Source organism: Denticeps clupeoides, chromosome 14 (assembly GCF_900700375.1).
Source record: "Denticeps clupeoides chromosome 14, fDenClu1.1, whole genome shotgun sequence".
In the NCBI taxonomy this organism is placed as follows: Eukaryota; Metazoa; Chordata; class Actinopteri; order Clupeiformes; family Denticipitidae; genus Denticeps; species Denticeps clupeoides.
In genome coordinates, this window is record NC_041720.1 from 9,297,873 (window position 1) to 9,308,655 (window position 10,783).

General features: G+C 41.0%; 2 protein-coding genes across 5 annotated transcripts; one reads left to right on the plus strand and one right to left on the minus strand.

Annotated features, from left to right (window-relative positions):
- Positions 1 to 223: 223 nt before the first annotated feature.
- LOC114803258 (G-protein coupled receptor family C group 6 member A-like) lies at positions 224 to 5,685 on the minus strand. 2 transcript variants are annotated; one of them, XM_029002697.1, is made up of 6 exons: positions 4,442 to 5,685; positions 4,069 to 4,360; positions 2,749 to 3,552; positions 2,451 to 2,666; positions 2,236 to 2,356; positions 224 to 1,755 (listed from the first exon to the last, which is right to left on the minus strand). In XM_029002697.1, the coding sequence occupies exons 1-6, from the start codon at positions 4,633 to 4,635 to the stop codon at positions 782 to 784; spliced, it is 2,601 nt and encodes an 866-aa protein (XP_028858530.1). In that variant the 5' UTR covers positions 4,636 to 5,685; the 3' UTR covers positions 224 to 781. The 2 variants fall into 2 exon arrangements, with proteins under 2 accessions (XP_028858530.1, XP_028858531.1); XM_029002698.1 differs by having other exon boundaries at positions 225 to 1,755; positions 4,446 to 4,585.
- Positions 5,686 to 7,131: 1,446 nt separating this feature from the next.
- On the plus strand, positions 7,132 to 10,783 carry LOC114803329 (G-protein coupled receptor family C group 6 member A-like). 3 transcript variants are annotated; one of them, XM_029002827.1, is made up of 7 exons: positions 7,132 to 7,370; positions 7,450 to 7,549; positions 7,647 to 7,741; positions 7,838 to 8,638; positions 8,743 to 8,955; positions 9,032 to 9,146; positions 9,223 to 10,783. In XM_029002827.1, exons 3-7 carry the CDS (start codon positions 7,730 to 7,732, stop codon positions 10,221 to 10,223), a joined length of 2,142 nt encoding a protein of 713 aa, XP_028858660.1. In that variant the 5' UTR covers positions 7,132 to 7,370; positions 7,450 to 7,549; positions 7,647 to 7,729; the 3' UTR covers positions 10,224 to 10,783. The 3 variants fall into 3 exon arrangements, with proteins under 3 accessions (XP_028858660.1, XP_028858659.1, XP_028858661.1); XM_029002826.1 differs by having other exon boundaries at positions 7,450 to 7,741; XM_029002828.1 differs by lacking the exon at positions 7,450 to 7,549.

Here is a 10,783-nt window from a genome sequence, read left to right on the forward strand (position 1 = left end):
CAATAAAAAAACAACTGATGACCGTGTGTCAGTAAGCTACCAGTGTTATGGCACGGTTTAATAATATTCTTGTATTGTGATAATTATTGTTATTTGTGCACAGAACACTTCTGGCCATAATAGTTTTTGTCGAAGGCTGCATGGCTATATAAGTATGAATAGATTGATTAAAAATGTGTAAAATGCTCAATTATTAGATAAGATGATCCTTTATTAGTCTCACAAGTGGTAAATGTACATTGTCACGGCAGGAAGTTGACAGTACAAGATAAGAGAAGCATAAGACAATACCACAGACACTATGTCGACTGTATAATATAAAAGTTCACTGTACAAATAAGCAAATAAACAAATAAATAAATATTAGTGATGTTGCTGAGTGTAACTGCTTTTATAGCAGTATATAGGTAATTTAATAGTTATATGGAGTTGCACACATTCTAGTGGATTTTCAAGTAAATATGAATTACATTTGTCCCAAATTAGTCATGTCCAAACAATACTTATATTTTAAAAATAAAAGCTCTCATAAATAGAACAATTTAAGACATCCCATTGAATGTCACCGTATCATAACTGTATTTTTTCATGCATTTACCTACATTGCTTATTTCTATTAATTAAATGCATACGTTTTTTCACTTAATTGGCATTAACAGTCAAAGAAGTGGAGGAAGAGCAAGGAACATTTATGGCATCAGTGCTTTGTAGTCCATATCTGATCTTCATACCTGTATAGTTACACATAAAGCAACAACTGCTATTCAACAGATGCCTTCAGCTACATTCCATTGCCCATAGTTTGAGGTGGTTCCTGGATGGTTCTTGGTATTGATGGTACATTGGTTGCTGTTTGATGACGGACAAATGTCTGTAACCGGGACCTGAAGTCTAAGGACTTACTGCATACAGACCTATAGCACTTTGGCACTAAGTGGCAGAATATGATGCCAAAATTGGAGACCAGAATGGCGGAGGCCTGCACTATTGGTCGTGACTCATCCTTGGTAATGTAGATGGGGATGAAGCACAGCCACACAAATAGGTGGATGAGCATGCTGAAGATGATGATGCCTGTCTCACTGAAATCATGTGGAACCTTTCTGCCTTTGAAGGCCAGCAGGAAGCAGATGAAGGCCAACAGGGCAATGTAGCTGTGCATCACTGCAAAGCCAATGTTAGATCCCCCAGTACATTGCAGCACATGGATCATACTCTGGTTTGATGGGGGTGTGTTGTCCACATCTGGAGAGTCATAAATTAGCCAAAAAATACATATGATCCCTTGGACTGCAGTGCCAAGGACCACAATAATCAGCGGGTTGTAGAGTTTCCCCAGTCGTTCCTGTCTAACAGGATCAAAGGCCATGAAGGCCAGGAAGGTGCGGAAAGCCTTGACCAGGATACAAGAGACACAGAGAGTGAAGCCCATGGCATACATGGTCTGCTGCGCACGACAGAGGTGAATGTTGGGCTTGTCCATGAAGGCAATGACGCTGCCAAAACTCACTGCCAGTCCGAGCATCATGAGACACGACATTTCAAAATTTGACGATTTGATAATTGGCTTGTCCCTGTGTACAGTGTAACATATTGCTGCTATGATGATTAACATATATCCTATTCCTGCTGCCACCAGCAGAACAATGGGATATGGTTCAAACCACTGTAGGTATTTTATGGTACGTGATGCACATTGACTTGCTCCCTTAAGAGACCAAGTACCATTGGGACAACTGTGGCAGGTGTTTAGATCTGGAAAATGGTGAAACCGTGGTTTAATAAAACTGATAATATTTTTAAAATACAGGCATTTCATATCCAAATGTGCCATTTCATATCATTAAAAGTACATCAGTGTTGCCAGATGTATGATAATGATCATATTTGTATGATAATGTTAACCTCTGAATGATAAATAATTCCAAAAAGCCCATAATGTTCTATAATTTCATCCCTTCAGTTCTTCCATTAGCATGACAAAGTACAGATCTCTGTTTTCATCTGGCTATGCAGACGTACTTGGCTTGTTTATGTGCATCTAAGCTTTCATTTAATGCATAGCAGCGTAGAATGAGTGCATCCGCAGATCCGCCCCCTAATGGAAATTGCATGAGTACAATCATTTTTCCCAATATACGGTCATTTTAAGATGCTGGTATATTACTTCAACATTTAGGATCTGGCAACACTGCAGTATATCACAAATAATTTATACCTCAATGCAAGACTCACCTATGCTGTCTGAGTAGGATCCTTCATCACAAGGTATACAGGTATAGCAACAGGAAATTTGATCAACTTTCTTCGATGTCCCAGGACTACAGGAGTCAGAGCACCTGGACACAGGAGTGTTCTGCAGAGTTCACAAAATCTCATTAGCAATGATTACAACATTCTACATGCTGTATTACAGAAAATCTATTATGATATTTATTTTCTGTTCTTACAGTATTATCAGCAGTCAAATCCCACAGAATGGCATTTGGGTTGATCACCACTTCACTCTGTTTTAAGTTGTATCTTCCCACCACTTTGAAAATTGTCTTCTCATTACTTATTTGCCACTTTATTAAATCATAACTATCATCAAAGTCACCATCTTTGTTGAAGAAAATGCTCTGATTGTTCAAGGTGAAGTTTACAGTTTTTATCTTTTCCAAAAGCTGAAAAACAACCCAAAAAATCTCCTTAAGATCCAAAAAGTTTCTTAACTATTGCACTACAATTGAAACAATATGACTTTACCTTCCATGGAGGAAAGTTCTTTTCTCCTGGACATTCAGTCTCATTACATTCTAGTAAAGTTTTTATAGCATGGGCAATGGTCCACACCGCCACACTCTCACTGTAGAGCATTGAGAGGTCAATTGTCTTTACTAGGTAATCATCATTAGCTTCCAGGGGGTCAGGTATGCTACAAGCTTGAGGGGACTGGAATGTTTGGGAGGAATCTGTAGTGCAGTTAAACCTCAGCTTCTTGTAGATTTTGATATAGTTATTGATCACTCCTGGCCTAGTTGTCAGGTTCTTCAAGTAGTCTTCAAACCCTTCGATCTTCCCTGTTGTGAATGTGAAGCCAAATATTTCACCCACTTTGTTGATGTCCTTCATGTTGGCCAGGGGTCCATTCATGGACCAGGCATCACTGGCAATCCAGGTGCGTGTGGTGTTGGTTTGGATCACTTCCTGAAACAGGTTTTGTACCAGCTCTGGACGGAGAATTAGCAAAACAACTTGGGCTTTGGAAGTTTTGATCTGCGTGACCACTTTCTTGATTCGCTGTTTGCTCTGATCATGGTCCAGGTAGTAGGGGATGACCTCCTGGTAAGCCACACACACCTGAGCCTTCTCCGCATTTTGCAGGAAGCTCTGAAGAGCTGCCTTACCATACTCATCGTCCGCTGACACCACCCCAATCCAGTCCCAACTGAATCGGCTCATGAGTTTTGCAAATGCTTTTGTCTGATGCACATCGCTGGGTATTACACGTCCAAAAGATGGGTAGCGTAGCTTATCGCTAAGTGCTGGTGACGAAGATGTGGTGCTTATCTAAAAAAGCACTAAAGCGATTTTAGAATTGAAATTGCTTTAGAATTTTATATATACAGTACAGGCCAAAGGTTTGGACACACATTCTCATTCAATGTGGTTTGTTTATTTTCATGACCATTTACATTGAGATGGTTTGGGGTGAGCTGGACCACAGAGTGAAGGCAAAGGGGCCAACAAGTGCTAAACACCTCTGGGAACTCCTTCAAGACTGTTGGAGAACCATTTCAGGTGACGACCTCTTGAAGCTCATCGAGAGAATGCCAAGAGTGTGAAAAGCAGTAATCAGAGCAAAGAAACTAGAATATAAAACATGTTTTCAGTTATTTCACCTTTTTTTGTTAAGTACATAACTCCACATGTGTTCATTCATAGATTTGATGCCTTCAGTGAGAATCTACCAACGTAAATGTTCATGAAAATAAAAAACACATTGAATGAGAAGGTGTGTCCAAACTTTTGGCCTGTACTGTAGGTTATACTTGAACGTATATGAACTGTAAGAAATTCTCTTACCTGTGGGATCAAGTAGAGGCTGAGAAGCTTGGCGACAGAAATGGACAGCTCAGAGTAACGAGATCCTAGGAACACTTTAACATCTGGTCGGAACTCTGAATAGTCACACATTATGGGCAGAGAGTCGTTGGCGGACAGCATGTGTTCCACACAGTGCAATGACTTGGTGGCATCTGCGCACGGATCGCACACAATGTAGCCAAGGTGGACTCCAGGAAGGAAGCCGGAATCATTGATCACGTCAATGGTATAGATATCTGCAAGCATTCGGACAAAGCTGACGAGATCAAACCTGAAAAAGGAAAAAGAAATCACCAACACAATACACACACAGACACTCAATCAAGAAACACTACACAATGCCATTACTTACTTACTGCAGACAAACTCTTGAGGACGTGTACGGTTATACAGGCTATTAACGTTTGCATGGCATGAGCTTAGAATCCCAATCAGGACGTCCCCATCAGCTTGAGCCCCACATAGCGAGCTTTTCCTATCAGCTTGGGCTCCTCGGGTACCCAACATGCAGAGCCCAAAGAGAAGCGGTAAGTGGTTGAGCAACATCGCCAAACTGAAAACCTAATATGTGGCGCTGTGACCAGCTTTATATATTGGCACAGGGTGTGGGAATTTGCACCTTTGTTCAGCAGAGACGGAGATGACGTCTGGTAACCTGTGGGAAAGTCCCTTTCTACCCCAGTAAAGATGTCGATTGTACTTTGTAAACCAAGTGAATAATCACAAAACCTCACACAGAGTACCAGTGTAGCCAAAACAATTTTTGAAGCAACAATCATTATTACATTTAATTACATGTAATAATGTTTATGTAGTAATGAACGTACACTGAATTTACAATGAAAATGGGCTTATATATAAACACCTTAACAAGAGAAAGCCAAACAAAAATTAAATTATCATCATTTGTCAAGTATTTGAAGAGAAGTAATGAGGATATTGAGTTTCCTTGGAATGCTTGAGAAACGTCAGAGAAAAGAAACGCTCAGATGACTGATAGACCTGAAAATCCTGAAGCTTCAAAGCTTCTGTTTTGCTTCAAAGTTTAATATCTTTGAATAAATAGAGAGGCAAGTGGCACGTGGTTAGTTTGCCATCTACTACTGTTAGTGTGTAATTAAGCCCGAAGCATCGGAAGATAAGAAGAGAAACCATGGTGCCGGTGCTTTCGGGTCAGTTCTGGGTGTGGCCGGGAGGCAGCTGTGAACGAGAGCACGGGTCTGTGAGTAGCGCAGCTAATGATTTAACCCTTCATATGAAGCCTTGGTGAAAGTGAAAACCATGTCAGGTGCTGGCAAAAGACACGATACCTGCCACTGGAATGGGGCTTCAGCCTGGATGGGCTGTGATTACATTTTAAACCCCTGTGTTCAACGTTAGTGTTATAATTATCTTGGGTATACTTTGTTGCTTAGCATTATAATTAGTAACATCATTGTATCTTTACATTTATTGTTATCTATCTTATCGCGTCGACAGGGGCACGAGCATGAATACAAGTACAAACAATTCTTTCAAATGAAAATAGTTTGCATAGTTCTCTTTATCTTACTGTCCTTCATCTGCTTTTACCGTTCTGGTTCAGCGTCATAAGACAATTTGCGCGAATGGTTGTTTACCTGAATAAGGTGTGTGCTTTCTCTTACACATTTAATCTGTGGACAAAACCTGTAGTGGCAGCATTCCATTAATTACTAGAGCGTGTGGAGCAACTCACGCTACTCTCGAGGAGATCTTTGTCAGCGCTCTGCTGTTTGGGAGCTGTCACGTTATCAGAAATTGGTTAAATTTCATAGAGTCAGTTTCATTTCAATGATTTTATTATACTGCAATAACTAAAGTTTCTGGTGAACGTATGCTGACTGTAATTGTGATGATTTAGTGCCTTGGGATTGTTTAATAAAAATCATAAAAAAAGTGTGTAACAAATGAATAGATAACAAAGCAAAGCCACATGGATTTGGCAAAATTGAGGATGTATTTCATTGTAGCTTAATCAGGCTGTAGAATTCTTTGTATTAAGCATCCAAAAAACTTTTCAAGCATTAAAAAATAGAACGTAAGAAAAAATCCCCATGATAATAAGAAGCTCCAGGCACTGACAGGATGTTCACCATTCAGCGTCTTTCCGGTATTTCAAGAGCTCTGCTGGAATGGGCACATTAATGAAAAAGAAAGTCATCATGAGCAATGGGACAAATGGGGTTGTGTTTGAATGTGTGCCTTCAATTGCATACAATATATATAAACAAATGTGGAGCAGTACTTTATACAAATGTTAACTCAATTAACTTTACATTATAATGCATTAGAATAAACATTTGCTGTTTTAAATTCTGTTGATAGAAATTATATAGCTTAGAGTCCATTATGTACTTGGAATGAGGTGCAAAGTGCAAATCAATGCAATTTTATAAAATATATTAATTCCTCCAGATGTCTCTTATGTTCAGCTGTAATTTCATTGTAAATTCTTTATTTTCTTATTGAAACATGTCAGTGTTACATTGACTCCCCTGATGAAATGGCAGGTTTTTGTGGCGCAAAAACGTAACCATAATAAATCACCTTTAATGTGACCTATAACACGTACAGTTCACTTGAAAACAAACAAATATGTTAATGGGAAAAAATAAGTGTGCCCACTATAAAGACCAGTATTGTTGGAAGCATCTTTATTTATTTACCTTATTGTCAAAATCTGTATGTGTCTTTGTCAGCCTCATCCTTTCTTTCCTTAGTCCCATGATTTACACTGATTAAATATAAATCTGGAGAGTCTGTTTTATGCTTGGTGTAATTTAAATGGGAAAACTGGAAGTGTGTTATTCCCCCAGGTCCTGCTGAGCTTTATTCCGGTTAAAGCTCACTCACGTAAATTCCTCTGTAGCAAAAAAAGTCCTGCTGGGCCTTCATTCCATTGCTGATAGTGCAAAAACACATTCCATTTGTGCCGCCAGAATCCCTGCTGTGAATTGGATTAAAATGTATTCCTCCTCCCCTATATTCATGCACCTCCCCATGCTAATTGTCTGCATAAAACATTGGAAATGCAACCCTCGTTCATTTCTGTCCAGTATGTGGCTCCGTGCATCACAGCGTGGTCTCCTTACCTTCGGTCTATGTACGCTGCTCGCCTCATGGGTCCAGTCCAACTGTAAAATGACTCTCAATAAAGCTTATGCCCCAGGAGACATCATAATTGGGATCATAAGCTCAAGCCACACCAAGGTCCTTGATCTCTACAACCGTACCCGTCCTGAAGAGTATATCTGCACAGAGTAAGTAACTTCATTAACTGAAATATGTTCTGGATTGTGTTCCCAAGGAAAAATTGTTGTGCTTTCCTTTGTCTGTCAGTTTTGATCTGGTGTCCTTTGCCCGGATGCTCGCTGATATTTACACCATCAACGTCATCAATGATTCCGGCTTCCTTCCTGGCGTCCGTCTTGGCTACACTGTGTGCGATCCATGTGCAGATGCTACCAAATCATTGCAGTGTGTGGTGGACATGCTGTCTGAGAACAACTTTTTGCCTGTCATGTGTGACTATACAGAGTTCCGACCAGATGTGAAAGTTTTCCTTGGTTCCCGTTACTCCGAGCTTTCCATCGCTGTGGCCAAGCTCCTCAGTCTCTACATGATCCCACAGGTAGGAGTTCTTCTGGTCACTTTACAACAATTTACACAAAGGCATAGAATCAATCACATGGCAACCTGAATAACAATGCGTTGTTACCATTCTTAGATAAGCACCACTGCTTCTGCAACTATACTCAGTGATAAACTGCGCTACCTCAGTTTCCTCCGGGTTATCCCTAGTGATTTGTACCAGACAGAAGCTCTGGCCAAACTCATGGACCAGTTCAGCTGGGACTGGATTGGCGTGGTGTCAATTGATGATGACTATGGCAAATCAGCTCTTCAGAGCTTCCTTCTGAATGCGGAGAAGGCTCATGTGTGTGTGGCTTACCAGGAGGTCATCCCCTACTACCTGGGTAATGGGGAGACCAAACAGAAGATTAAGCAGGTGGTAGCGAAGGTCCGAGCCTCCAATGCCCAAGTTGTTTTGCTGATTCTCCGTCCAGAGCTGGTACAGAACCTGTTTGAGGAAGCGATCCAAACCAACACCACACGCACCTGGATTGCCAGTGATGCCTGGTCCATGTATGGACCCTTGGCCACCATGAAAGACATCAACAAAGTGGGCGACGTGTTTGGTTTCACGTTCACGACAGGGAGGATTGAAGGGCTGGAAAACTACCTGAGGAACCTGACAATTGGTCCAGGAGAGACCAACAGCTACATTGAAGAGTACAAGCAGCTCAGATTCAACTGCTCCTCTCCTTCCAGTCCCTTTCAGTCACCCCTAGCCTGCAGTATCCCAGACCCACTATCAGCTAATGATGACTACCTGTTGAACAAAGTGGAACTGTCAGAACTCTACAGTGAGAGCGTGGCTATCTGGGCAATTGCTCATGCATTGAAAGAACAACTTGAGTGTAATGACAGCAGCTGCCCCGGAGAGATGAACTTTCCCCCATGGAAGGTAATTATGATAACCAATAATACAATAAATGTAAAAAATATTATTCCAATGAAATTCTTTATTAAATGTTTTTATGTCATTCTTCATTTTCCTCCATGTGACAGCTTCTTGCGAAACTGAAAAGTCTTAATTTTACACTCGACAACAACACATTGTTCTTTGACCAAAATGGCGACTTTAATGATGGTTACGATCTCATTAACTGGGAAAGATCTGGCAATAGGAGAATATTTAAAACTCGTGGAAAATACAGCATAAAAGACAGACAAATGTCCATCTCCTTGGACATGATTACTTGGGATAACCCCAACAATACTGTAAGCACAAAACCCCAAAGAAAATAAAAACAGAATCTTTGATTTGTTAATCAATCTAATGAAAGATCTACTGCAGATAACCGTGTCCAGGTGCGCAGTGTCCTGTAAACCCGGCACCCGGAAATCAGACAACAATTCCTGTTGCTACACCTGCATACCTTGTGACGAAGGAACCTACACTAACAGTGAAGGTGAGCTGTAATTTACAAAATGGCACAGTAAGCAATGTTTTTTTTTTTTACCATTGTTTTACCAATTCCCCCTCAGATCAAAGCAGCTGCCAGACTTGTCCCATTGGTACCTGGTCTCTGAAGGGAACTACTAAATGTGCACCCCGCACTGTAAAATATCTGCAGTGGTTTGAACCCTACCCCATCACTCTGCTGGCGGCAGCACTAATAGGGTTTGCATTTGTTATTTTATCGCTGACCTGCTACATCGTGCAGAGGGACAGCCCTTTCATAAAGGCAGCCAACTTGCAAATGTCCTGTTTCATGATGCTTGGACTGGCAGTGAGTTTCGGCAGCGTCATTGCCTTCATGGACAAGCCCAACATTCACCTCTGTCGTGCCCAGCAGACCATGTATGCCATGGGCTTCACTCTCTGTGTCTCTTGTATCCTGGTCAAGGCTTTCCGCACCTTCCTGGCCTTCATGGCCTTTGATCCTGTAAGACAGGAACGACTGGGGAAACTCTACAATCCGTTTGTCACCATGATCACTGTCACCTCCTTTCAAGGCCTCATTTGTACTTTGTGGCTAACTTATGACTCCCCGGATGTGGACAACACACCCCCATCAAACCAGAGTATGATCCATGTGCTGCAATGTACTGGGGGATCTAACATTGGCTTTGCAGTGATGCACAGCTACATTGCCCTGTTGGCCTTCATCTGCTTCCTGCTGGCCTTCAAAGGCAGAAAGATTCCACAAGACTACAATGAGACAGGCATCATCATCTTCAGCATGCTCATCCACCTATTTGTGTGGCTGTGCTTCATCCCCATCTACATCACCAGGAATGAGTCGCGGCCAGTAGTGCAGGCCTCCGCCATTCTGGTCTCCAATTTTGGCATCATATTCTGCCACTTAGTGCCAAAGTGCTTCAGAGCTCTCTGCGACAGCTCTGCACACCTCAGAAACATTTTGACCACATTTGCTGCTCAGACTGAAACACCAAAACTATCACCCTGCCAAAATCACACCATCGGTTTACATCATCCTGTCATCAATGATCCTAATAATGAAGTTGTGGCCACACAGCTTTAGCAATAACTGAAATTTTATTTGGAGCGAAGTGAAGTGTAAATTGGGGCAGTGGTGGCCCCGTAATCAGAAGGCTGCCGGTTTGAATCCTGATACACCTGAGTGGCACCTTGAATTTGCAACCTTCTGATTATGGGTCTGTTTCCTTACACACTAGACCATCCACTGCCCCATTAGATGCACATGGCTTCATCTGAGAGCTATTAAAATTGTTGTGGTTTGTCATGTGTTTTTAACTGCAGTAGAGGATACATACATTTTTGGCCAATCTGTATATTTATGTATAATATACATACATTTATGTTCATATGTAAATGCTGGTAGTTAACCAGGAGCCATAATTGCCTATATTTGGTACATATTTTCAATAATGTATGTATGTTTTCCATTGGAAACTGAATCCTGTATATCCTTCTCTTAGGAAGAATGGAAAATTACTTTGAATGTATTGTTAATGTATTTGTATGTTCATTGCCATTTAAATGTTAGGGTCCTTTACTTTAATTTACTTGTTTTTTTACTTGTTTGTTCAGTAAAATAAAACAATTTAATTGATTTGTCCA

Bases quoted from the DNA above. Each gene is read 5' to 3' on its own strand.
- LOC114803258 (XM_029002697.1), bottom strand. From the start codon at position 4,635: ATGTTGCTCAACCACTTACCGCTTCTCTTTGGGCTCTGCATGTTGGGT. The intron at 2,667-2,748 runs GTAAAGTCATAT...GTTGTTTTTCAG, and splicing joins AGAACTTTCCTCCATGGAAG to CTTTTGGAAAAGATAAAAAC. The intron at 1,756-2,235 runs GTGAGTCTTGCA...ACCATTTTCCAG, and splicing joins ATCCTACTCAGACAGCATAG to ATCTAAACACCTGCCACAGT.
- LOC114803329 (XM_029002826.1), top strand. From the start codon at position 7,168: ATGTGGCTCCGTGCATCACAGCGTGGTCTCCTTACCTTCGGTCTATGT. The intron at 7,742-7,837 runs GTAGGAGTTCTT...TACCATTCTTAG, and splicing joins GTCTCTACATGATCCCACAG to ATAAGCACCACTGCTTCTGC. The intron at 8,639-8,742 runs GTAATTATGATA...TCCATGTGACAG, and splicing joins TGAACTTTCCCCCATGGAAG to CTTCTTGCGAAACTGAAAAG.